General features: G+C 35.6%; 2 protein-coding genes across 3 annotated transcripts; one reads left to right on the top strand and one right to left on the bottom strand.

Annotated features, from left to right (window-relative positions):
* The first annotated feature begins 865 nt into the window (after positions 1–865).
* LOC129269568 (ribosomal L1 domain-containing protein 1-like) lies at positions 866–13,727 on the top strand. 2 transcript variants are annotated; one of them, XM_054907079.2, is made up of 7 exons: positions 866–1,035; positions 5,836–5,978; positions 8,554–8,692; positions 9,352–9,500; positions 10,419–10,520; positions 10,956–11,188; positions 11,678–13,727. In XM_054907079.2, exons 1-7 carry the CDS (start codon positions 997–999, stop codon positions 11,884–11,886), a joined length of 1,014 nt encoding a protein of 337 aa, XP_054763054.2. In that variant the 5' UTR covers positions 866–996; the 3' UTR covers positions 11,887–13,727. The 2 variants fall into 2 exon arrangements, with proteins under 2 accessions (XP_054763054.2, XP_063962047.1); XM_064105977.1 differs by lacking the exon at positions 866–1,035 and adding an exon at positions 5,056–5,316.
* Positions 13,664–24,648, bottom strand: LOC129269563 (ankyrin repeat domain-containing protein 40-like). The gene is made up of 4 exons (XM_054907075.2): positions 24,134–24,648; positions 20,466–20,629; positions 19,312–19,473; positions 13,664–17,917 (listed from the first exon to the last, which is right to left on the bottom strand). Exons 1-4 carry the CDS (start codon positions 24,256–24,258, stop codon positions 17,628–17,630), a joined length of 741 nt encoding a protein of 246 aa, XP_054763050.2. The 5' UTR covers positions 24,259–24,648; the 3' UTR covers positions 13,664–17,627.
* Positions 24,649–24,658: the final 10 nt, after the last annotated feature.

The following is a 24,658-nucleotide window of genomic DNA, read 5'->3' as shown; positions in this document are numbered from 1 at the left end:
GTATTCAATTTGCAATTAGTGGTTTTTCTTGGTGGAGCGTTGTGGCCCAGTGGATCAGTCTCCGGACTTTGAAACAGAGGGTCGTGGGTTCAAATCCCAGCCATGGCGTAATTTCCTTCGGCAAGAAATTTATCCACATTGTGCTGCACTCAACCCAGGTGAGGTGAATGGGTACCTAGCAGGAATTTATTCCTTGAAATCTTAGTAATTACGGCTGCCAAGCTACAGCTGGGGTAATAATATCCAAGTCCTTTGGAAGCGCATAGAGACATTACTAATAATTGTGATATGCGCTATACAAGAACCGTATTATAATATTATTATTATTATTATAGACAGTTGATTAATTAATTTCAGTTATACCTTACTTTATCATATTTTCCATAGCAAATTGTACCTCCTGCACTGATGGTGTGGTGGCTAGGTGCCCCCCTTCTACGACCCCATAGGTTCAATTATATCGAACTCTATGAAGATTAGAAAGTAATTGAATGAATGAATGAATGGATGAATGAATGAACGAATGAATGAATATAAATGAATAAAAATAGATGAATAGACAAACAGTTTAATCAGTGAATAGATAAATATACAATTAGATATATAAATAAATAAATAAATAAATGAATAAATAAGCAAATAAATAAATAGATAGATAAATAAATAAATAAATGAATAAATGAATGAATTTGAAAATGAATAAATGAATGAATGAATAAATGAATAAATGAATACATACATGAATAGATAAATAAATAAATAAATGAATAAATAAATAATATTCGACCATAAAGGTGGATCCACGGTATAGGCCTATCTGGGAAGCCTATAGATTAGCATTAGACCCTCCCTGGCCCTCCATCGTCCCCCGATTGGCGTGCCATAGAATCTATTGCACGTGGCTGAGTTCGTCTCGCAATTCGGAACAGTTTGCATCATTATTTTAATGCAAAAAGTCGTATTTTTCCTTTACGTAGACTACTAGCATATTAAAGCATGGATACATCTTTTGGTGGTAGCGTGAAAAGGGAAAAGGTGAGCTTGGTACTAGTAGTAGCTTTTCTGATAAGCTGATAAATTCGTTACGTACAGTACTACAGTCTTACAGACTCAGACTGTCTGTATTGTCCCAGATATAGGTTTTCATGTTTGTTGCATCGTCAATCTGTGACTAATTCTGTAGTCTCAAGCCCGGGTTCATTACCATCCTGCCTGTAGGGAATCTACAGCCACAGGTAGGACTATGGTATGCCAATGCTGTACACAGCACACAATTAAAAAAATTATTAAAATATCACTTTTGACTTGTGTCCAAAAATACTAATTTCCATTCAGTTGCAATTTTTCATTAGTAGTAGTAAATAGTAACTTGGGAGTAATTTAATTTTGTATTCACCAGACTCAGCGCTCAAAAACTTGAATTTTTTGCATATTTTGTGTACGCCCTCTATTGGTGGAAAGTAATATGGCAAGACAATTGTCATTATCCAATCTCTATTTTTATTGAAGGAAAAAGAATCAAACAGTGGTAAATCGTGATAGACTGTGTACAACGGATAGACCGTCTCAGCGAATCGGAGACCGCTGATTGATTGGTCAATTGCACAGATCACGTCATGACTACGTGGTCGCCAAAACAGGGAGTAGTTGTTCATAGAATGAGTGATTCTGTATGGGCTGCCACGCGGCAAAGCGCGATTAGTCTGCTGTGCAAACCCTTCATTCGAGTTAAGGGTCTGAATGTGCAGCCTACTCATGCCTTGTTAGGTACGCTACTCTAGCGCGAGAGGGCGCGATTTTCGCGTCATCATTTTCGCGTACGAAAATGGCGACAAGCTGCTTCGGGAGCCGGTGCGAGCAATAACGGCAAGCCCTACTTGAGTCTCCTGTCTAGGATGGTAAACGTATATCAATGGGAATGAAAACGATGACATCATCTTCCCAATGCATTCAGCTATACTGCACGGTAAGCTCTTGCGACGGAGGGTCGAGATCGGAACAAAAATTGCACTAAAACAGTCTGTAAGTACAGTTTATGCATCAAATCATCATTATATGTTATTTTCATGGAATTATCAGACATATTACGCTAAAAATACATATGCTACTCGAAAATTGAAGTCGTAAGCTTTCATTTCTTACCTCATTCATGGCAGCATTTCTTGCCACCATTTGCCACGGACGAATGTTAAACGCCCTTGCTATTTGTTTCGTGGGATTTTCGTGGGAAGTTTGGCGACGCGTTTCGCGGGCTAATTTATGGCGGCTGCTAGGGTTTTTGGTTGCCCGCGGTGTGTAGTCCTGCGCATTGGAATTTGTGTAGCAGACCGTCTACCGTGATATGTCTGGTATTTCTTTGATTTAAAAAAACTTTTTCTTTTTTATAAATTAGGAATTGAAAACCAGACACAAATGTAGAAATCAGAAATACATCCCACACTGACACATTCATTTTGATTGAATAAAATATTGAAAAAAAATGGCAAATGACGCAACAACTTTCTGAATCTTCTCGAACCTAATTTTAGCCTTTACTTTAGGTAATTTACTTTAGTCTTGATTTATTATTTGATGATTATATTCTGTTGAAAATTCATGTAACATGATTTCTTTTGGCCTAATCAAACTTAAATTTTTTATTATTTTAAAAATGAATGGCCTAGATCTAATTTAATTCATTATCATTTTAATTTTCTTTTGTTTTCATATTTTTATTTTCATTCAGATTAATTTCTTACCTCCATTTGAGCATGGCAATACTTACTGATCTGAAGTCGAGGGGCCCAACAATGAACAGACTTGGGCTGCATGAGCCGTCGAATATCTGTGGTTCCAAGAAAGCGTGATGGAAATGCCGCCTTAAAAAAACCAACCCCACCTCTGCCTCTGGGCTTTGTTCTTGGCGATCCTGCATTCCATTCAGACTGCAACTTTAAGCAGGAATTGTTCTACCAACTACTTAATTATTCACAAATGTGAATTGCAGCTTTTAAATTGACAAGAAAGAAACAATTGATTTATCTCACCCCCCCCCCAACTGTCTTCTAACATTTTCTATCACCCCAAACTAACACTTTTTTTCTTGTATGTCTGTTTAAATATTTTTATTTAGACTTTATGTAATTTTTTCATGATTTATTTAAGAAGTATGAGCAAAAAAACAAACAATTTGGCACATGCAGTAGAGAAGAGAAGGAACAGTGTTGAAAAAGGATACACATACAGATCTGAATATTAAAATAAATTTAAAAAAGAAATGACAAATCCACACTGACACATGAAAGTATTCATTTTATTTTTTTTCCTTGTTGGCATTGGTTACATTAATTAACTCCACATAAAAATATAAATTGGATATTTTAACAGTATTAATGAAGTTGCTCAATAAAATTTAAAATTAGGTATTCTCATTGGAGGTAATGGTTGATACAGATGGGTGGGTGGACCTGCAGCCACTAGCGTACCTATGGGGGGGGGGGCAGACTGCCCCCCCGACGAGTCACAACCCATGCAAGGGACGTATCCCTGCCCTCCCCCCCTGATGAGCCACCGGTGGCCCCCTCCTTTGAAGTTTAAGACCGAAAGTACGAAATCCTTTATTTGTGGTTGAAGACCTTTTTGCTTGTCAAATTTTTGGGCGGACGATTTTGCCCCCCCCCCCCCCCCCCGTGGAAAATCCTAGGTACGCTACTGCCTGCAGCTCTATTGTTTTATTAGATTTTCATTTTTTATTGCTGGGGGGGGGGGGGTATTATGTAGAGCTGAAGCCAAATGATCTTATGAGGCAAGATTCAGTGTACAGCTCAATATGATGCATGTAAAGTGATTTATTAAACTTTTGAAATATCAATTAAGAACTGGAATGATGAATGATATGAATATAAGAAATATATTAAATGCATGTAAAGTGATTTATTAAACTTTTGAAATATCAATTAAGAACTGGAATGATGAATGTTATGAATATAAGAAATCTATTATATGCTAGTTCATCACAACTTTAGCTGGATCTTGCTGCAGAAAGTGCATCGTGTAGTTCTACAAATATCTCGGGTGAGAGGCAGTTTGGCAGAGCGGATGCAATGCTTCATAGGGCCCCTAACATTTCTGTGGTAAGGTCGAATCCAAACTGATGTTTTCATCAAATGATTCAGCCTCCTGGCTACAAAAATTTCCTGTAGATGAAAGAGAAAACAAAATAATGAATGCAATGAAATTGGGAAAAAAGTGAGGCTAGAGGAGCAAAAACAAAAGCAAATGGTTGTAAAGTTAGTACAGGAGAGGAACAAAATGAGAAGAAAGGAACTCACAGAAAAGGAAACAAAACAGAGAGACAAACGTGAGACTATAGCTCCTTTAAAAAGAGTTCTGTATGGTGTACTATGGATCTGTAAAAATATTTTAAAATTATGTAAAGTTTCAAGGATTGAGCATGCATAGGAAATCACGTAAAGGCAAGGATATCAAGTCACGAATAAAAACAAAAAATGAGGGGGGGGAATGGGAATTACATCACCCCCCCCCCCCCACCCCGCCTCTCCAAAAAAAAAAAAAAACGACTTTAATAACTTGTCAAAACTCTATCTAGTATCAGCTTATGTTATTATCCTTTTTAATGTTATTGTTAGGGATCGAGAGAAAGGATGAACGCGGGGGGGGGGTGCATTTTTCGGATTCATACTTTCAGGCATCAGTGTACTGAAGGGGAACATTTAACATAGGACTACAAAAAATTGCGGTGGACAGACAAGAAACAAGAAATGATGATTAAAATGAAAGAAAAAATTATCGATCTCAAAACAACTTGAAAAAAGAAAGATGCAAAACCAAATGTTATCAACTCACTTACATATTATATTTGAAATCCATCCCAATGGTCTTCCATGTCGTAATTGTGCACTGTAATTCAGATAATCTAGTTAAAACATGTGAAATTAACTTCAAGTCTCAAATCAATCGTCTTGCACACTGTGCCTTGCAAAACAACAAAATACTCCGATATATGCGTATCATGAACGCACATGCATATTTATGAGCACCGCGAAAATGACCAATCTCATTCACAAATGATGCGCACTTACGCTTCGTCACCATGCCGCGAGAAGCGTTTATGCGCGATGTAAAATCTCCGCCCCGAATTGGCAATCCCCGAATGCGCATGCGCGGTGGTGATTGATACTCGATGGTCGACAATTCGTTCGGAATGGATAATACTTAGAAATCATTTCTTAAAAAAATCATAACTTGAGTTATTCTTCATCATATGTCTTAATCAATACATCATCGTAATGGGTGACACATTTTCTTTATGTTGAGGTAAGTTTCAACAGATTTGGATGAAGATTTGAATTATCAGTGGCGTACCTAGCCTTGTGTACTACTCAGCCCTTTTGCTGTATGTGCTAGACTTTGCGTGGAGACACACTTGCACTTGCTGATCAAAGTTTCATTCAATCAGGCCAGGGGCAGACTAAAGCGCGCTAATGCCATGGCAATGCTTAGTATCGCCCTGGCCGGCGCGGCCGACTCATTTGAGCAAATTTCTCGACAGGCCACAAGTAATTGTTCGCAAGCATGGCAAGCCAAATGTCATAGCAAGTCTCTCAATCACATTGCAAGGTTAAAATGCCCAACACCGGCATGAACACTTTTCCAAGTAAAATTCAAATATTGCAATTGATTGGGAACCGCTGTATCAATGACAACAATCAGAATAGGGCAGGATCCCAATTCAAAATTAACAATTTTCAATATCATATATTGATTTGATTCCATTTAAATTAGACCTGATAATAATTCTTCAATGTTTGAAGTGTTTGGATTTTTGTTTCGTAGGTGAAAGAAGCGGCAACTGCACTGATTGCTTTTCACAAGACACAAAAAGATGGAAATGAAATGCTGTTTGGAGAACCATTCAAGGTCCAGCTACAGCTGTCTGTCTGGAAGATAACAACCAAGAAGAGTTCCACTCATAAAATGTAAGTATACAATTAAAAATCCTGCTGTCAGTTTAAGTTCTCGTTTGATTTGTTAGCTTTAAAAGATTCAAAGGTTTGACTCAGGAAAGTATGTACCAGGCAGTGCCCTTTTTGTTTGTTTTACTTTATCATTGGTTGCCACAACATCTAATTCTAATGCCATCATGCAGGGTGCTACATAACTTTTTAGAAGCACTTGCCCAGTCGGGCAAGTGAATTTCTAAATAATTGGAAAATACTTGCCCGAAAAAAAACCTTCAAAATAATGTTTTACCGCTTCAAAAAAAAAAGTATGATTTTATATACAGTTGCCCCTTTCCTCTTATTTTAACGTGAACTATTATTGTACGTTGTAATTTTTTTTTTCAAAGTTATTTTACCTCCTATGACCGAAATTGGTGTCAATACACCATTTGATTCATTTTCTCTCTCATATATTTTCATGTGCTTTTGTATGTGACTGTGACACAAAATAAAAAGGGGAATCACTGAAAATAACTAAAGAAAAAAGAAGGAAAGGAAGGAAGGAATGAAGAAAGAAAGAAAGAAAGGAAAAAAGAAAGAAAGGAAGAAGGTAAATAAATGGGTGAAGGAAAGGATGGAGAGAAAGAAAAAAGGAAAGAAAAGAGATGAATGGAGAAGAAAGAAAGAATAAAGGAAAGAAAAAGGGTTTCCTTCATTCTTTGAAATTAATAAAGAAAAAGGGAAAGAAAAGAACATGAAAGGAAGGAAAAATGAATTAATGGGTAAAAGAAAGAATGGAAAGAAATTAAAAAAAGGGGGAAAAGAAAGTAAAAGGGAAGAAAGAATGAAGAAAAAAGATTTCCTGCATTTTTTTTAAGAAAGAAAGAAAAGAAAACAAAGAAAGAAAGGGGGAAAAACAGAAAGAAAGGAAGGAAGGAAATAGCAAAAAAGGAAAGATAGAATAAGGAAAAAGAGAATAAAAGAAAAAAATAAAGATTGAAAGAAAGGATGAAACTTTAGTGGAAGGAAAGAATGAAGTGAAGAGAGCAATAAAAAAAAAGAAAATAATGGAAGAAGGAAAGAAAGAAAGAAAGAAAGAACAAAAAGAAAAAAGAGAGGAAGGAAGCAAAGAAAAATTAGAGGAAGAAAAAAAATGAGGAAATCTAAAGAAAGAAGGAGAGTACACGATGTAAGAAAACAAAAGAAACAAAGAAAAATGAACAGAGAGAGAGAAAAAAAAGATCAGGAAAGAAAGCTAAGAAATTTGAAAAGATAGATGGAACAAAAAAGGCAACTGGGAAAGATAGAAGAAAGGATAGAAAAGAAAGAAAGAAAGGTAGCAAATTAAGTAAGGATTAAGGAAGGAAGACAAAGAAAGAAAGAGGAAGAAAGCTCAAATTTGAAACAAAACAAAATATGCAATCATTTAACAAAAATCTTGCTATTTGTTTAAAATATATTTAAAAAAATTGTTGGATAAAATTAACGTTTTAGAAATAAATAAAATTTCACAGAGAAACATTGACAAACTTAAAAATCAAATGAATCATCGCGGCATCGTGGACTTGCACGCATCTTTCTTCCCACTACACCGATCACAACACTAAAAAACAACGGCTGAAACTAGTTATGAAAACTCAATAACTTGCTCCTCCGATCACATCACCAAATCAGTAATCTGAGTATCCATATAAGTATAACAATTTCCCGCCGATTTTGTGATTATTTTGTTGCAAAAACTATTTTTCATGTGAGCTTGTTCACTAATTTGATTCAAAGTTTGATCGGGGATAGTACAGGACGGTGTGCACAGTGCACAGCAGCATAGAGATCCATGCATGCCTAGCCTGCCACACAGGCTGGAGGCTGGGCGCACCAGCCACATGTATGCTGACTCTGTGTGTGTGTTTTTGTGTGTAGATCCCAAAAATGTTGCAAACTGGCTTGCAATTTGAATTGAGGGAAGTTGTTAACTTTGTTTTGTCTCTTTCTCTTCTGTCTTTTTTAGTGTGAAGTATGGGGAAACTTTGTAAAATGTAATTTCACAATGAGAATTTTGCTTGCCCGATTCGGGCAAGTAGTTGTTGTCTTTACTTCAAAACACTTGCCCGACTCTAACTTTTACTTGCCCCGGGCAATCGGGCAAGCGCTTATGTCGCACCCTGCATCATGTCATGTGTCTGTCAGAATACAATTTCTTACTTTTGTCAGCAGATTCTAGGTCATGAATGAAAGGGAAAAAAAATCTTAAAACAATATCCTCCTTATATGATTCAATAATGACACTAAGCATGTTAAATTCACACTCAAATCTTGCATGAAATTTTTAGAAAATGTAGTTTCATACACTCCAGACTGCAGTTGCATGAAATGTAATACATTGTAAAACAGACACCTATGACTTGGAAGTATGGCTTGGACATGATGCAAATGTGTTGAACTTAGATAATAGGTCTTTCATACTGGGCCCGATACAAGAAAAAAATTACTACATGGTAACTTTTCCGTCAAGTGGTATCATCCATGGAATTCTCGCTATGGTATGTATCTGAGGTTGCCGTTAGAATGACAAATGTGTCAAATATCTATTTTCAATTTGTATTTTCTACAGAAAGCTACCTCACAGACCGCATGCTGGAAGCCTTAATGTGTGTCTGTTTGTCAAGGATGAACCAAATATCGACTCAGAGAGATGCCAAGCCCTTTTTAAAGACAAACTCCATAGCAAGGGTGTAAACAATGTCAGTGAGGTTAGTTGAGATGATTTTAAGCAACAGGTTTAAATTTGTAAAAAGTAGAAAATTTGCTTTGAAAAATTGGGAGGTACATGTATGTAAACTTTATCTATTACTAAGGTATAACAAACAATATCTGAAAGTTAAGACAATCAGAAAAGGCATTTATTATATGAAATGGCAAAAATATTTGAGATTCATTAGGCCTGGGTCAGAAGATTTTACTGAAGGTCAAACGACCGTTAACACAAGGGTTAATAAATTTGACAGATGTTGATATATATGATATGATTATTCATACCTGGGATCGAATTACCATTTGAAAGTTGTATCCCAGGGCTTGAAACTCTTCATTGATTCATAACTTCCCTTTATAACTTGGAAAATAATCAGCAACAATTGCATGCCACAACACCCTGTTAATGTCCTACACTCCTTAATCCATTGTTAAGGTTTAAAAATATAAGGTCTTGTTGATCGCTTAACACCAGTCACTGCACCATAGTTATTTTATCTCAAGTTTGATGCTGTAGCTGTTTTGTCCCAACACTAGCTCTCAAATCATCACTGAACTTAAAATCACCCAAACGATTAAAAGGTCTGTGTATGTGATAGGGATTGGTGTTGACCAATGAATTTTTTTTTCCTACATGTTATTTTACTTGTCTGTGAAGGTTATTCCTTTGAAGACGTTCAAGAAAGAGTATATTCCGTTTGAGGCTCGTAGGAAGATGGCAAGGTCGTACGATCTCTTCTTGGCAGACGATAGAATCATCCGATTGATGCATTCAAATCTTGGTAAAGAATTCTACAAACGCAATAAGTAAGTGTATACTGGGGGCTTTCTAGTCTGGTGTCGGGGGTCAGTGTTGGTGTTGAGAGCCCGAATCAAGCTATCTCAGTTCAAACCAGAGGTTGATCTAGACAGGTTGAGCAATCAGCACCTGACTGAAACACAGTTTGCGGGCTATATCATTCAAGTTATTGATCGCTCTGCTTCTAACTCTTTATGTTCCAAGCACCAGCCTCATTAAAATCTGGTGCTGTGGCCGATGTACAAATCCGTCAAACGCCAACACCTGTTGGTAACAGTGGACACTGTAATTGGCACCTCATGTTGTAGTTCTCAGAACCAGTGCTTGATTATCTGAATGGCAGGAAGAGAAAATGATACTGGTTGTACAAGAGCGTCAATAACATTTGGCAGAATGTTTTGTGTGAAATTATATTGATTAAATGATTGATTTTCAATGTATAGTTCTGAGTGTTTGTAGAAAATTTAAGTTCTAATTTTCTTTTTTTTTAAAGTGAAAAAGTAGATTACAGTTTCCCATCTGACACCAGTAAATTCTGAAATTTGAAGTATCTTCCTTTCCTGCTTTGATTTATAAGGAAAGCACTTATCCAATTATTAAGTATGCATCATATATTTAGAAAAAACAGGAATCGGGCTTGTGAAGTATTGAGGTATATGATAAAGAAACTAAAGTGTTTTTATAAATATGTGTCTTATTTCAGTTGTCTTTAAAATATTACTAGATGTAAAAGGGGGTTGTAAGTTATTATAAAGGTGTATATTCTGTGGATAATTATTAATGTGAGAAGGAAATCTACCAACCTTAAGTTGATATATTTGTGTCTTACAACACTATCTTGAAATATGCATTATTACTATTATCCCTTATTTAGTAGTATTCATGAAGTTCAAATACTAATAGTTGGATATATTATTATGTTCCAGGTATCCAGTCACAGTGAATCTTGGAAAAACAGATTTGAAGAAAGAGATTACTGAGACAATCGATGCTGCCTATCTTATTCTCACCCATAGAGGGAGCTGCAGGTATGTCCTCTACAGTGCCATATTAGAGAGTCTGGGAAACTACAAAATATATATTTGAAACACATAATTACTTGTTTGTAAGTGGAATAGTGATTGGATCTATAGTAATAAAATGCAAAAACAATTATGCTTTTTTATTGGTAATAATTGAGTAAAGTCAATCACATGACCAGTTATTTAGTTTAGCTCTCAGGAAAACTTGCTACTGACTGGCACTAATAACTAGTTCTATTGACCTGTCATGGTTTTCGGAAGAGGATGATCTATTACCAAATAACTGAGATCAACATCACAATCATAAACAATATAATACTTCCAATGAACTTCCCCTTTAATATTAACAGTTTTATGATCTTACCAAAGGATTTGTCTCCATACCCTGTCCATGGGAGTAGATACAGAACAAATGGTGAAATGATTTCTTTTTATTTTCAGCACTGTCACTGTGGCTAATATTGGTATGAGCGCAAAAGAGATCACAGATAACATCATGTCTGCTATCACATCGCTGAAGAAGATTGTACCTGAAGGCTGGTCTAATGTCAAATCTATCTTTGTAAGGACGGAGAAGTCTGTCTCGCTCCCTATCTACACATCCCTAGTCCATGAAGAATGGAAACAGAATGAGGTGGAAGAAAATGTGCTTGATAATTCAGACATTACGCAAAGTAAGTTTTGAAACATTTTGTAAGGTTTCTTTTTTTTTCTTAATAATCTTTATTGCTTCAATAAACAAAATAATGTATACAACATTGTATTTTTAATCATTCTGTAAGTCAAGTATGGCATGCTATCCAGGGAGGCGTTTCATTGATATTTGTTGTTGAACATTTGTCGGATCCTTGGCTTTTGTTTGGACGAGAAGCACTTGTGTCAAACTTGTGCTATGGTAACTGGCAATTAATGACTACTTATAAGTTTAGACAACTTTCACAAACGGTCCCATAAGGTAACATGAATATAATCCCTCGGTTAAAGTGTTTGGACTTGATTCCAATATGCACTAAAAGTACTCTAAATTATTTTGAATACAAATGGACTGTTGTCTTGAGGATCTTTGTGGATTGGGACCAGGAACAGAACATGTTCAGATTCTCACAAATCTTAATGTTGTAATGAAGAAATTAACCTTTCATATTTCATTTCTTCTTTTAAAGTGCAAACACAGCTGAGATTTGAAGCGGAGGAAGCAGCAAAGAAGGATGGATCAGATGAGGATGGTGAGGTGGAAAAGAAGACAGTAAAAAGAAGGAAAGAAGATTCAGTCACACCAGGAAAGCTAGCCAAGAAAGCAAAGCAAGGAAGCAGTGGTCAAGCTAGTACTAGGAAACCAACACCAAAGATTGGGGGAAAGAAAAAGAAATGAACTCTACTTAGGACAACAGATAAGATAATCCCAACTAAAGATGAACAGTTGTTGACTATATTACGCCCTGTTTAATGGATCATTTCATCTTTCACTTTATGAAGTATTTCGTCCATTGCACTTAAAAATAATAAGGATTTGTATTGCACACATCCACCTTGTTAGGTGCTCAAGGCGATCCTATATCACCCCGGCTAATCTAGTCTACTGATTCAGGTGCTCACAGCTTTTTCAGGAGTTACTTCCTGCTGGTACCCATTTGCCTCGCCAGCGGGTAAATTAAAGGAAAACACGTCATAGCTTGGATTGAAACCCATGTCCCTCATATTGAAAGACGAGAGTCTTAACCGCTAGACCACAACGTCCCCACATGAATGTTCTTTATTTGTATAATAGACTTTTTATAGAGCTCATATGGAGGCATAGGCTCACAGCTTAGTGATTGATCGTGAAGTTGAATTCTATGATTGATTGCAGTTAACGATCAATGCAATTAATCATTAAAATCAATCCAATGATCAAATGTTGAACTTTGTGTAATGAGAGATAATTCATTAATGTGGATGACTTTTAAATCATAGTTATGATAAAAGTGTATCATTCTTCACAACAGGCAGAGTAATGCTTAGTCGAGTCAGTAATGGAGTAGGCCTACAGTCTCCATTTTTTTTTTTTTTCATTTCAACATTTTTGATACCATATTTTGTTACAGCATGTTGAAAAACCCCCACTACCAAAATTCGGTGGGAATCGGTCCATGGGGCCGTAGATATGACCTCATGAAAACATAATTAGCCCCACTGAAATCAATATATTTTGGCCTGGTTCTAAATAATACATCTCCAAAATCTCACAAATAAAAAATCTCAAAATCAAAGTGAAAGGTCATTTGAGGTCTGAGTTTCAACGGAATTAGAAACAAATTGTTATATTCCCCCAATTTAAAAAAGATTTCAATCTTCATGCCAACACATGGTTAAAGTTCATTGACCCTAAATGACATTTGACCTTGGTCCTGTGAAACTTTAAATTTGATTTAGCCGTGGCAAATTCCAACAGTTGAATTTCATGTGGCAAAAAACACAATTTAATGTTTTGAAGCTTTGTGGATTCGCTTTGAGTCACTTTTGGTTCATGAGTAATTTTTATTTTCTTAAAACTTATGAACGAAAAGCGATTGCATTATTTATGAGTGAATTGAAATTTATATAAAAGCAAAGGTATTTAAGAGCTAAATTCCATTGCCAGGTAAATCTGCTTATGTTCCACAAGTCAAATTTATCACCCAAGAAGAATAACGTTTTTAGATCAGCTCATGTAAAACATGTTAACATCTTCCAAGGCAAAAAGATTTCTGTGATCCCGAAAGATTTGACTTTGGTAAAGTTACTTGTAGTTTACATTTCCACATTTATATTTGTGTGTTTTATTGATTCAATGACAATTTACCCTCTTGAAAATCTCCACATTAGTTTATGTAGACCCTAAACTAAAACCAAAATGTTTCTAAGCGCTGCATACTACTACCCCGGCTTAAGCATGGCTACCCTGATCGGGCACATCGAGCATTCAAGGTATTCCTTCCTATCAGGTACCCATTTACTACACCTGGGTGGAGAGTGGCAAACGTAGATAAACATCTTGCCAAAGAATGCAAGCGCTGTGGTTGGATTCGAACCCTGGATCTTGTGGTTCAAAGTCCGGAGACCTATCCACTGAGCCACAGCACTCCTACAAATGAATACAAAAAATTAAACATGACATACAATGACTGGTCTACTAGTACATTTCATTTTATTATGAAGATTATAATCCACTTCATTAAATGTTTTTCAATGCCACTTGTGTTTCAAGGGTCCATTTCATTCAGGTATAACTTTTATGAATTTTTGATAGATGATGATGAATAGTGATGAAGATGGTGATGATAATGGTGGTGATGATGATGATGAAGATGGTGATGATGATGGTGGTGATGATGATGGTGGTGATGATGATGAAGATGGTGATGATGTTGATGGTGGCAATAATGGTGATGATGGTGGTGGTGATGATAATGATGGGGGGGGGATGAAGATGGTGAAGTTGACGATAAAGATAATGGTGAAGACATTAGAGTCATGGCATGATAGTGATGAAGATGATATTTTAATGGTGATTCTAATGATAACGGAGAGTGATCTTGGTGATGAACTGATGATTATGTGCTAATCATGGTGGCTGTGATAAAAGTGAATTTTCGCAATTGCGACAAGGATAGATTTTACAACAAAAAAATGTAATGTCAAAAGCCCTTCATGACAAAGCAGTCTGTCGAAAATCAGTGAATCAAAAAAGCAGTAACGTCCTGCGTCGGCTCAGAATCTTACGATGATCAGCTATCCCAGTCCACTAATTTGTGACAAAGACCTCTCAGCTGGTGATTGGACAGGCAGGTTCAATAGATTTTCTATGTTGTAAAATCCGTCGCAATTGCGAAAACTCTATAGTTTTGATGAGGATGGTAACATTGATGATGTGATTATATTTATAATACTAATGAAAAAAATAACTACAATAACAGTGATGATAATGATAACAATCAAAGATAATAATAGACAATGTTCATAGAGCTTAAAGCAAGTAGAACCGCAGGAAATACAAAGGGACAAAATGTACCTGTATGAAAATATAAAATAGGTATACATAAATGTCAAACACAAACTTCAGAATTCTATTCTGAAATCAATGAATAACACCAAGTAAAATATTTGTTGATGGGAAGAAGCAATGATACAGCAAAATATTATAATGTCCAATTACTATGATTATAAAACTCCAAAGAAAGAAAAAAACATAACAAATATGTGTATACTATGCTATATTACATACTCGGATCATATGCAATATATGAACAAATTTACACATTTTATGGCACCATAATCATAAAAAAGGCATAGCAAACAATGCATTCACACAATTCATAAACACTTGATCCATCTACATGTACTTCTTATCAAAAGGAAGGGAGGTTCAATCCATGTATATAAAATAGGAATAACCAAACTAAAAAAAAGCATGCTCTACACTTCAAACTATGTTAATGAATCCCAAGTCAACTTTCAGATAATCAACTTGTTGAGGTGACAAGATATTTTAAATAAATAATTTGGTAAAAATCTGTAAATTTTGACTTGCACTTTGGATTTGGTTTCATTCTCTCCTAAGATTTTGTCTCATACAGCAAAGATGAAAACATTAATACCTAATTCAAAGTTGTATGAGTGATATTCTACATGTTGTTTGCTGTGCAAACTCTTCACGTGATGAAAGTTGTCTGAATATACAGCCTAAAGTTCCTGACAATGACCTACATACAGAAGGTCTCTCACAGCAAGTTGAATTTGTGTTAGTCTTGTGTGAAGACACACCTGTTGTTGATTACAGTTTCAATCAGGGTCTGTGCCTGCAGACAAGGCTATCACTGGTAATGGACAAATCATTTGGTTAGGGTTCATGCTGTTCTTTCAGGGTCTCCCTCAAAGATGTTAAAATTCAATGTTATTAATCCAGCCACCATTGATGGATGAAAACACAAATATAAAAAGGTCATAATTTTGTTATTATTCACAACATAAAGTCAATTGATATTCAAAGAATATCATTTATGACTGATTGCATTGGTGAACATATACATGTACACTAAATCAGTAAGCCTTGTGTTTTATCAAGACCCTATGCTCCATCGGAAAAAAAACCTACATTACATTCTAAATCTTTGTTGACATTTTTTTTGTCAACACTTAAATGAAGGACAATATCGCCTTATGATATTACAGTTGGTGAAAAGTGCATACCCAATTCGTGCAGTCTTTAAAAGTACTTGGAAGTTGCATCGATGTATATTTGGGTAGTAACAAATACAAATAGAATGGAAAGGAAGACTGAAAACATTGCACTTATCCCATTCTATATCATTCAATAAATTATTTGATATTTACCCATGATTTATACTGAAATATTTTTTTTTTAATTACCCAGGTTTAAAAAAATGAATGTAAATACAATACTAATTTTCTTAGCAATAAAACATCAGTTTTCAAAATATATGAATTCATGCAAAGCTCATTGCACAAAAGTAGTCTGAAGTTATATAGAACGCTAATGGTCTTCTTTTATCTCAACATTCAATACACCCTGCAATCTTGCATAATTCAACCTTCTAAAAGGTAAAATATCTGCCCAAGTCAAAGCAATTTGTTTAAAACCAGAATATGCAAAACATGCAATATACCTGTCATATGTAAAAGGATTACTGTGGTCTCAAAGATGAAACAAAAGAAAAAAAAGTTACCAGCACATTTTGTTTCTAGTGGGGGAAAACAAACCACAATTGTGCTTTCAGTGTAACATCTTTTTTCACAAGTTGTTAAACTGTCCAAGCATACAATCATGCTTCATATAATAATATAATTCAAGACAATTATTTTTTTCTTCTACTTGCTTAGTCACTAATATCTGATATAAATAATGTAAATTCATATAAAATTTGGCACACCCAAATAGGTAATAGAATACGTAACAATATAGTTTCAATCCCAGTTATCTTCATTCCTCCTTATGTTCAGGTTTATCTATTTCAAGATATTTCCCCTGGAATTTTTTGCTTTGTGCATTAATCTCCTTTACCCCTAACTTACCTGGCGAGGGGAGGGGGGGGGGGGTGGTCAGCCTTTCTGGCCCCCTTTACATTTTTCATGATAAATCTGCTGCACGCATTTTTTTCAACACACCAACTTTTTACTTCCAAGTCTTATGCAGCTTTTGAGACCAAATTTGTGACGTCCGGGTTTAGAAATAACAGAACATTATGTTAGTGTCAGGCCCAAAATGGCTTAAAAACATGATTTCTTGTACAAAGTCAATTCAAAATGTGTTTTCAGAGCTCTAAAATTCATAAATGAGTGATAATTTTTACTTTAAGTGACAGCAGTCATTCAATTTGATGTCATTTATGGCCAGAATTGATGTAACAGACGTATTTTGTCAAAAACAAACAATACAAATGAAAAGAACATAAAACAAAGAAATACATTAGAAAAATTAAAATAAACAAAATTAAATATAAATCTAAATACATATGAAATTGATTTTGTTACTGGAATTTTTTCATAATAAATTCAATGTTTTGAATGCTAAAAAGAGTAATTCAATCAAAATTTGCAAGTACCTACATGTATGCAACTACATAGATTATGTCATTCTCTACCTTCGTACCAATTTTTGATGCGATCGCACGATCCATGGTTGAGATCTTGGGGGGCATAATCCCCCCAGGAATTTAGGAATTTAAGCTCGCAAAATAGCCCAGGTAAGTTATGGGAGAAATACAATGTACAACATCTCCTGGACTTGAGAGAGTTTTCAAGAAGTGATTTATCTACGATTTTCCCAGGCAAATATCTAAGATTGATTCTAAATAGCAAAGAGGAAATGATGATCACTGACAACATATTTCATGAAACACCCCTATTAATATAATCAGAAATTATTTCTAAAAACTATTCATTAAATACAAAGCACCTGATTCTCACAATTCCTCAAACTGGGAATCGGAGGTCATTCTTACATTTAACATTCCTTGCCTGGAAACCGTTTCAGTGAATTTTGTCAAATAACTAAACAAAATTTAATGTTGCCAAATTGGAGAAGATCTAGTGATCAAATCGACCAATACATGAACTCTAGTCCATAAAGGGTTTTTAATAAAGTAGATTCTGCAGAGGCACTGAGTAAGGCGTAGATCCAAATGGAGTTTTCTTCTTGGTAACCAGTTCAAGTTCTTGAAAATCTTGTAACCTAACAACATCCTTATCTTTCCGAATGATGGTGTTGGGCAACTTCCGGATCTTCGAAATATTGGAGGGCTCCACCTGGAGTTCTTCGCAGCACAGTTCAACAAGATTCTCAAATGTGAGAGCGTTTCTTGGAAGTTCGACTTCGATGAAGTCACGCTCGGCTGATTCTGCTTCTCTGATTTTCAGTACTAGCTCTGTAAATAATAATTATAGACAAAAACTCAATTAGCAATGCTTAGTAATCATCTATGATTTCTTGTTAGGAAATATATGAGGTGTGTTTAAATGCATTCTGAAAATGAAACTTTATTTTTAAAAACAATTTAGGGAGCAAAGTCCGCTTCAGTCAACCTTTAATATTAAAAGTTGAAAGGCGATTATCATGGTCTGGAAAACAAGTGTTATTATACATCTTCTGTCCTTTCTGGGCCTAATTTCGCCTAAGTCTACAGATTAATGAGGCCCCGAGTGATATGATTTATGTAGATAGTACTGTGGTTCCTTTGCCTCTAAAAAAAAGAATCCTTCCTGTACTGGACCTATAAGCTCAACAAAGAGTAGGGGAAGAAAACATGAATTTTACTTCAAACAGAATACTTGGAATGAGAGCCCATGAATCAAGTTATTTTGATATGAATTATTCATTGTGACACCAGTACTGCTGATGTGCAGACAAGCAAAAAGACAATGGGTAATTTAAAGTGTGGTCAGGTGTTTATTATTAAACTGGTGTCGATGTGGGGGCAATCAACACTAGTGACAGCATCAAATGTTTAACGAAGAAGAATACTGGTATTGATCACAGAGCTTTGAAACTGATCTTCAAACAGAATACTTGGAATGAGAACCCATGAATTTAATTATTTGGAATTGAATTAATCATTGTGACACCAGTACTGCTGGAGTTCAGACAACCGAAAAGACAAAGGGTAATTTAAAGCGTGGTCAGGTGTTTATTACTGGTGTTGATGTTTGGGGCAATCAACACTAGTGACCAGGGCCCTTTTTTGACTAGGGTGCTGATTTAAATTTGAAAAGCAAAAAAAAAAGGTTTTCACTACAAAAATGGAGGTCATTTTAGTTACATTTTTTTCTTCATTTTTACACATCTTCCAGAACACCTGGAGTCCCTTTGGAGAATATTACACTCAGCACCCCAAGGAAATTTTTGGGGGTGCTTCAGCCCTGCTTCCGAGGGCCATGCTTGTGACAGCATCGAACGTTTAAACAAGAATGCTGGTATTGACATCACAGAGTTTTTGAGTTGGATCTAGTGTGATTCATATATTTTCTGTATCAATCACTCTGCCTTTAATGTTAAAGCAGGGTCCTGCATCCTTATGATATTTATGCTCTCGTCATTAACAAAACAACCAACCTCACTATGAATTCCCCTCAGGATTCAGGAATAAATTTCGTGGTATCATATCGCAGATTGTAAAATGTATTCTTTGATGGCTACATGTTTGTTAAAATATATTGTGTACAGCAGTTTTCTACATACAGTTGTACTGTGAAGAACATCATTTATTTTTTACCCCAATTAATACCCCTTTATTTTGAGGAAGTAAATAAATGTGTAACTTACCATCTCCATACATTGGTCCAGTCTGCTCTGAAGGGTGCCCATTGATGTTTCCTTGGTAACCCATTGACCTCTGACCTCTTGTTTGTCCATGTGGAAAGGGTGGGTTCTTCAGGTAATTTGGTGTGAAAGGAAGGGCCTCCTTCTCTACTGTGACAGATGTTCCTGCAAATATGTATACACATAATATAGAAGTTATAGTCGTAGTATAGACTTTTCATGTTCACTAGTGAATTAATATGAAGTACACATGAATATATACATGAGGGTGACGGGTGATTTTGCCATCATGGCAGCCAAACTTGCCCCTAAAATTTGCAAAATGGAATGCTTCATGGCAAAAGTTGTCCTTATAATACCCCTAATATACGTACATGTATGCCACAAAAAATAGTCAAGAACATTTTATAGAACCTCAATATTCTACATGAATATAGCAGAAGAATGCTTTTAAATCATAATTGCTTATTGAACAAGTAAGCCTCGAAATGAAATAAATTGACCCCCCCCCCCCCACCCAAGTTCAGCAATCGGCCCAATGTGGCAAAAAAAGGTAGACAATTAAACATTCAAATTATCATCTTCTACCCTGGTTTAAGGTACACAAAGTCAGTGTAATGAAGCAACATGATACACAATCAGAGAAGATCTTTAAAATATGATGAGGAGGATGGTGATGAGGATGATGATGATGAGGAGGTGGAGGATGATGATGGTGAGGAGGATGATGATGAGGAGGATGAGGATGATGATGATGAGGAGGTGGAGGATGATGATGATGAGGAGTTGGAGGATGATGATGGTGAGGAGGATGATGATGAGGATTGAGGAGGAGGATGATGATGATGATGAGGAGGTGGAGGATGATGATGGTGAGGAGGATGATGATGAGGAGGATGAGGATGATCATGAGGAGGAGGATGATGATGAAGAGGAGGATAATGATGATAATGTGAGGATGACAATGATGAAGATGGTATTAATATTATTGTTAAATGCAGTATCTATGGGTCTACATTATATAGGCCTTAAACTCCACCATACATGAGCACCTGATGCTTGTGCAAATGTTTGTGCTGTACCAAGTTTAAATTAATATCATGTCTGAACAGTAGTTTCACACTAAAACAATATGGGTTAATAAAGGCAGGTCTTACCGATCCCAGATATGTTCCCAATCATCTTTTTAACTTCTCCATTATCGGTCATCTGAACAGGGAGTTCCCCTTTGTGGTTGCTTACTGATGGGTCAGCACCTCGCCCCAAAAGAAAGTTGACAATAGTAGGATGCCCTCGCTTGCTGGCCCAGTGAAGAGCAGTCCTTGTAAAAAAAAATGATTTTACAAACTGGTCAAATGAGAGGCTCATCATGAAAGATAATAAATTGAAATGAACTGAATCAAACCATAACCATCAATAATTGTTTACATCCATGTAAACAAGACCTAATCATTGGGGGGGGGGGGGGACATAGTCGACGTACCCCCTTTTTCGAACTTTTTGTTGCTGACAAAAACATGTTCAAAGGATAAAGCTCTCTGTAAAAGGTGATTGTTTTTTTCATCTATTGGTAATTTTTTTCTACACATAAAAATCCAACTCCAAGTGAAAGAACCTTAATAAAAACAAGAGAGGCAGGGAATAAATGTCATAATCAACTTCATCTATCATTCCAGTAGGCCTACAGCCCGGGCCTACAGCTTCCTTTGTGAATCAGCTTCCAAAGGAACGAGATCATTTACCAAATACCACATCAAGAAGAATCAAGAGCAGGAACAGTAAACATCCAATTATCAGAAGGTACATTATCTTAAAAATGCAATTTCGCATTTTATACCTTTGATATTTTTTGCATGATAAATGTTCCTTCTCTTGTAGACAGGAATAAGAGTCGTTTTGGTGATATATTTAACAATTTCTGAAATTTTACAATCATCCCCATTGGAGCCAACATAGTTCAGCGGAACAACCAATGTACAGAGACTAAAGCTTTTGGTCTATTTCACTTCATGCTTTTTGATAAATGATCTTCACAAAAGTCGTTTTTGCGATCTCATATAGTCACAGGCCTACACCACTTTGTTGAGAAGCGTTGAGAACACTAAATAAAAAGAGTAGGCTAAATCAACTCACAGGCCTGCGCAGACAGTGAGATTTTTAAAATATAACATTATCAAGTTTCTCCACATTTTATTTATTTATTTATTTATTTATTTATTTATTTATTGATATATTCATATTCCACAATCATCAAAGTACATTTATAATAAATCATTTTAACACTGAAAAAAAAATGCATAACACACAGGATTGAAACGTAGCAATGAAATGAAAAAAGTGGAGGGGCCTACTAAAAAGCAAAGCTTGTAAAATGTAGACCCCCTATCAAAATTTTATACAAGGGTAATATGATATAAGTAGAGTAAAATAATCAGCAAAATTCTATAAAATTATATATAAACACTGTAACACAAATGGATTTACACTATATACAAAATTAAATATTGACTTTAAAATAATCAATACTACCGTGGGTAAGTATGAGGTTCACAAAATATTTGATTGAATCAATAAGAATTCAGAATAAATTTTTTGATGAGTAATTTAAATCGGTTTAGATTAGCTGCCTCTTTTATTACTCTGTCCAGAGAATTCCAGAGTTTTGGTCCTGTGAAAAATACAGTTTTGCTAGAAAATACTGTTCTACTTTTGGGTAAGTGATAGTCATTTGAATGTCTCGTATTATATGAATGTAAAGTATTGTTTCTCATAAATTTCTTTTGTAGGACATTAGGTACACTATTTCTATCTAGCTGATACATGAATTGGAATAGTTGCAAGCGGTACAGGTCATTGACTTTAAGGATACGTTTATGACGAAACAATTCATCTGTATGAGCTCTAAAGGACATATTGCATATTATTCTCAGTACTTTTTTCTGAAGTAGCAAGACTTTATTGAGTCTCGTTTGAGAGGCATTACCCCATGCCAGAATTCCATAATTAAGATATGGTAGAATTAATGCACAATACAACATGGATAGCGACTGTGCTGGAAGAGCGTTTTTAAGCTTATTGATGACTCCAATATTTCTTGCCACAGTTTTGCAAATATTGTTGATATGAGCATTCCACGTAAGCTTGTGATCAATAGTAAGACCTAATTTTGTTGTTTGCACTTCTTTGATTTCAGTATTATCTAAAAGTATTTGATGCGGTAGATGTTTCAATGAATGACTAAAAAGCATATAATTAGTTTTTTGCAGATTCAATGACAGTTTGTTGGCTTTAATCCAGTTTGTTACTTTTTTTAAATTCTGCATTCATAGTGCTCACAAGTACATGTGGATCATGATGTGTAAAGAAAATATTGGAATCATCAGCAAAGAGAATAAATGAGAGAACATGAGATGAATTTTTCATATCATTAACATAAAGTACAAATAGCAAAGGGCCAAGAATACTACCTTGTGGAATTCCACAGGAAACTGGCCTTGTTGGAGATTCTGATTCATTTACTGTAACAAACTGAATTCTATCGGTAAGATAACTCCTAAACCATTGTAAAGCTGTCCCTCTGATACCGTAATTTGATAGCTTACATAATAGTATTTCATGATCTATTGTATCAAACGCTTTTGAGAAGTCGAGGAATAACCCTACGGTGTGATCAGAATCGTCAAAAGAAGTAGATATTTTATTTATTAATGTCAATATAGCATGAGTTGTATTATGTTTTTCTCTAAACCGAATTGATTATCACATATAATACTATATTTCTTAAGGAAAGCCACTGTCCTTTTATAAATTATCCTTTCAAGAATTTTTGAGAACGAAGTTAACAAAGATATTGGGCGGTAATTACTAGTAATTAATTGGTCTCCCTTCTTGAAAATGGGTATAACTTTAGCTATTTTCATCTTCTTTGGGACCTGGCCAAGCTGCAACGATAAATTAAATATATGAAGCAGAGGATCAGCAAGAGAATGTATTATCAGACATGAGGTACCAAATAAAAGAGAATATAAGTCAATTACTCTACAATGGCAGTTTTGTATCCTCGGAGCCTGAATTTCAATTTCTGCAAGAATTTAAGATTTCAGTCAAATCAATTTACAGATATTCAACGTAAATTTTAGCAGCAGATTCATAACTTCTCTGTTGTACCGATATCTCGGCCTAGGGTTACAGACTGTAATTTTGGAATAACTTAAAACGACAAAAAAAGCTCAAATAATTAGACCCAATGATTATAACCTACATATAGTCGAGGTTAAATTTGATTTCTGAAATTTTATCAAAGATACACATTCACTGATTTCAGGCTGGTTACAACTTACAAATCCTCACCAGCACCAAATTGGGTCTAATGACATGAAAATCAAATGAGGTTAATTTTACAAATCAGCCAACAGATTGCTTAAAGAAAATGTCCTAGATTATGAACAGTCCCTACTCACGTCTCATACTTTCAGAATTTGCTTTGTTTGTTAAAATAAAAGACATGCAGAATTAAGTTAATGTTCATTCATTAAATTTATTAAATGCAGACGCAGATCCATAACGGGATGAGAACCTGCCTGAAAAACTTTGACAAGCAAAAAAAAATGTACATTTTACAGGGTGTGTCCCAGCTTCCGCCCCCCCCCCCCCTCCTGCAGTCCTGGATTCGTATCTGAAATGAATATGTTCAATCACTCAATATCATGAAAGTATGATACTCTAAACCGAAATTCCTTTCTGACTGAAACTTTTTTCTAGTAATGTGATTAGTAATGACAGTACTCAGTAGTGAGACTGAGTTTTCACAAATGAACTAGCTCACCATCCATTCATTGGGTTTTGAGAATTAATGTCTGCTCCCTGGCACAAGCATTCCTCAATTCCATCTTGATCACCAATACTGGCAGATTCTCTTAGCTTTTCTTCAACTACTTTTAGTCCATCCATTTCGTGAGTAGGTCTAACGTTATAAAGTCTAAGTAACTGCACAACGAAACTAGCTGCGAACGGTTAATGGATTCCAGCAGCATAAACTCCCCACAACTCCGGCCTAGCTGCACTATCCCTCCGTCTCCGTTGACGACCCGCTGTTCCAGTTGTCGACACGTCACAAGTAACACGTCACCGATTGCGGCACCGTTAACTGAAATCAAACTAATTGTTGGTGAGTTATAGATCACAAGATTTCAGTGGCGAGTCCTTTAGAATTGAACGCAATTAAAAGGGTACAAAAAATCCTCAGTTTGGCCGACAAGTATTAATTAAGAATCGCCGATGTCCAGGCCATGTAACACCACCCACTGAACGACCTTTCGCGCTCTCATCGAACCGGAAGATAAATAGAAAC

This window comes from Lytechinus pictus, chromosome 10 (genome assembly GCF_037042905.1).
Source record: "Lytechinus pictus isolate F3 Inbred chromosome 10, Lp3.0, whole genome shotgun sequence".
Taxonomy (NCBI): Eukaryota; Metazoa; Echinodermata; class Echinoidea; order Temnopleuroida; family Toxopneustidae; genus Lytechinus; species Lytechinus pictus.
Note: the sequence above shows the minus strand (reverse complement) of the source record. Positions and strands in the feature narration are given on the sequence as shown.

Excerpts from the sequence above, each read along its gene's own strand:
- LOC129269568 (XM_054907079.2), top strand. The coding sequence starts at position 997 with ATGGATACATCTTTTGGTGGTAGCGTGAAAAGGGAAAAG. Across the intron at positions 8,693-9,351 it reads GTGTAAACAATGTCAGTGAG|GTTATTCCTTTGAAGACGTT; the intron begins GTTAGTTGAGAT and ends TTGTCTGTGAAG. Across the intron at positions 9,501-10,418 it reads GAATTCTACAAACGCAATAA|GTATCCAGTCACAGTGAATC; the intron begins GTAAGTGTATAC and ends ATTATGTTCCAG.
- LOC129269563 (XM_054907075.2), bottom strand. The coding sequence starts at position 24,258 with ATGGATGGACTAAAAGTAGTTGAAGAAAAGCTAAGAGAATCTGCCAGT. Across the intron at positions 20,630-24,133 it reads CAAAACCCAATGAATGGATG|GACTGCTCTTCACTGGGCCA; the intron begins GTGAGCTAGTTC and ends TTTTTTTACAAG. Across the intron at positions 17,918-19,311 it reads TGGACCAATGTATGGAGATG|AGCTAGTACTGAAAATCAGA; the intron begins GTAAGTTACACA and ends TATTATTTACAG.